The 2,457-nt window shown below is 33.9% G+C and overlaps 1 protein-coding gene across 1 annotated transcript; it reads right to left on the bottom strand.

The window, feature by feature from the left end:
* Positions 1-1,280: 1,280 nt before the first annotated feature.
* Positions 1,281-2,438, bottom strand: LOC112516213 (zinc finger MYM-type protein 1-like). The gene has a single exon (XM_025123235.1). The coding sequence runs from the start codon at positions 2,436-2,438 to the stop codon at positions 1,281-1,283; it is 1,158 nt and encodes a 385-aa protein (XP_024979003.1).
* Positions 2,439-2,457: the final 19 nt, after the last annotated feature.

The raw sequence follows: 2,457 nt of genomic DNA, 5'->3' as shown, positions 1-2,457 counted from the left end.
AGATTCAAGAAAAGTCTTAAAAATAATTTTTAATGCACAAAGTACTATACATTTATGCACGAAGTCTTAAAGTCTTAAAAACAAGTCATAATGCACTAAGTACTACTATGTTATGCATTTAGTCTTAAAAGTCTTTTGGATATCTTGATCTCTTAATCTTTATGTACAACTCATTAATGATTTTTCCTCTTGAAATTACTATTCCCGAAGCGTCCATTCAGATCATGCTCTTATCGGATACGAAAGTGACGATTATATTACCAACACTTGCATCGATTCCTACCAAAGTGACAATTATATTACCAACACTCACATCGATTCCTACCAAAGTGACGATTATATTACCAAGAACCTCATTTATTCGTGGTATATATGTATATGTATATGATTTCTCTACCGATTCTCATTGATTCACGCTCGACCCACGTAATTTAATTTTGCTAATCATTGAATCACTTTTGCTTTCCATCGATTTATGTTTGATTTCTTTTGGATTCAGGTTTTCTAGCTTTTTTCAATCTGTGGCGAATATGCAACTAAGGTGTTTGAGGAAATGCCTCAAAGGGATTTAGTATGTAATTTATCAATTTCATATCTTGCTTGATGAATCTTTGGGCTTAGCTTAGAAACATGTCCTCTTTCTGGTGCTTCGGTTGCAATCGATTGGCAGGTTTGTTTCAAATTAATAGGTTTGCTTCCGTTAACAAGTTTGTTTTGCAATCAATTTTTTGTTTGCCTCTACGTTTCATTTATGTATAGCAATCGATTTTTTGTTTGCCTCTATCTCACTTGTCTGTTTATTTTTTTGTTTTGGTCATAGCCCCATTTTGCAGGATCAAATTTCTCTATTTCTTGTAAGGTTTTATCGATTTCTTGCATTTTCCAGTTCTCATGATTCAAGATTTCTTACATGGTTTGGTGATTGTCGATATTCGATTATATAGTAAATATGAAAAGCCTCAAATATTAGGTATGTTGTTTTTTTGAGTTTAAGATGTAGAAGATGAAGAGTAGCAACAATCAGGGCCGGCCCTGAGATTTTGGATGCCCACGGCGGAAAATAAAAATAATGCCCCTTATACGTGTAAATAAAAACCAAAATAAACTATTTGAAGAGTTTTGGAACCTAGTCAATCTAACAAAAAAGTGCCCCTTAAATATAACAAAAATGATGCAACGAGGGGGACATAAACCAAAACCCCGTGTAACAGAAGATAAAGTGCATCACGGGGGGACATAAACCAAAACCCCGTGTAACAAAAGATAAAGTACATCATCATTTACCTAAAACGATGCCTTCTTGCGTTTTTTGAAGCAAAAATATCTATCACTTCGTCATAACTAATATTAGCTAAAAACTTACTCTCAATACTCAAGATTGCAAGCCCGTTCAATCTTTCTTGACTCATGGTAGACCGTAAATACGACTTCAACAACTTTAACTTTGAAAAGCTTCTTTCCGCAGATGCTACGGTCACCGGTACGGTCAATAGTATCCTGTAAGCAAGCAAGACATGTGGAAACATGTCCATTTTCTTTGCAAACTCCATAATTTGTATCGATGTCCAAGGATTTCCACTTTTAGATGCCTCTTCTGGTAGCATTCCCTGCAAAGCTTGTAACTCTATAAACAAATATTCGCCATCAATATCAGAATCATTACCATTTGTTAAAGCAAGTTCAAGGTTTAAACAACATTTTTTTAACTCGTCATCATGTATAGTAACCAAATTTCGCCCATCAAACAAGAAGCCAAACATAGATTCAAATTCTTGCATTTGTTCAAATCTGGTTCGTAACTGCAAAAGAGCCATATCAACTAAAACAATAAAATAATCAGTTCTAAATGTCTCTTGAGCGGATTGGTGTTCTCTCTCTGTATTTGGAATTTCATCAAATTGTTTTTTCCTTGAGAAAAAACGTTTTACAACAAACTCAGGTTCAATTCCAATATTACTTGCAATCTCTTTAGCTTCACGAATGGCACATGTAAACCCACTTTCCCTATATTTTTCAAAATATTCAACTAATCCCTTTAGATTTTGTATTGCAACATCAAGAAGCATATCTTTAGACTGTAACTTCTTGCTCACTAAATTAATTCTATACAGAATTTCATGCCAAATAACCAAACTCACAATAAACTCAAAACTTGAAAGCTCACCATTAACCAAAGACTCGGCTTCCCTACACATTCTTCCATCCTCACTTACTTGAGCCAATTGTACTAAAGCATCTCTAATTTGGCCAACTTGAGTTTTGATAGCTTTAACACTTTCAATATGGCTTTCCCATCGAGTAGCAGATAAAGATTTCAAAGTCAAATCATCAATATATTCTAATAAAACAGTCCATCTCTTTGTAGAATTAGAAAAGACATTGTATATGGCTTGACAAGTACCAAAAAAGGTTTTTGCTTTGTGACAAGAATTTGCCATATCACATAAAACTAAATTA

The sequence above is a fragment of the Cynara cardunculus genome, assembly GCF_001531365.2.
Source record: "Cynara cardunculus var. scolymus isolate 2C chromosome LG 8, CcrdV1, whole genome shotgun sequence".
NCBI classification, from domain to species: Eukaryota; Viridiplantae; Streptophyta; class Magnoliopsida; order Asterales; family Asteraceae; genus Cynara; species Cynara cardunculus.
Note: the sequence above shows the minus strand (reverse complement) of the source record. Positions and strands in the feature narration are given on the sequence as shown.

What these genes read in the sequence shown, in the direction of transcription:
- LOC112516213 (XM_025123235.1), bottom strand. Translation starts at nt 2,438, where the DNA reads ATGGCAAATTCTTGTCACAAAGCAAAAACCTTTTTTGGTACTTGTCAA.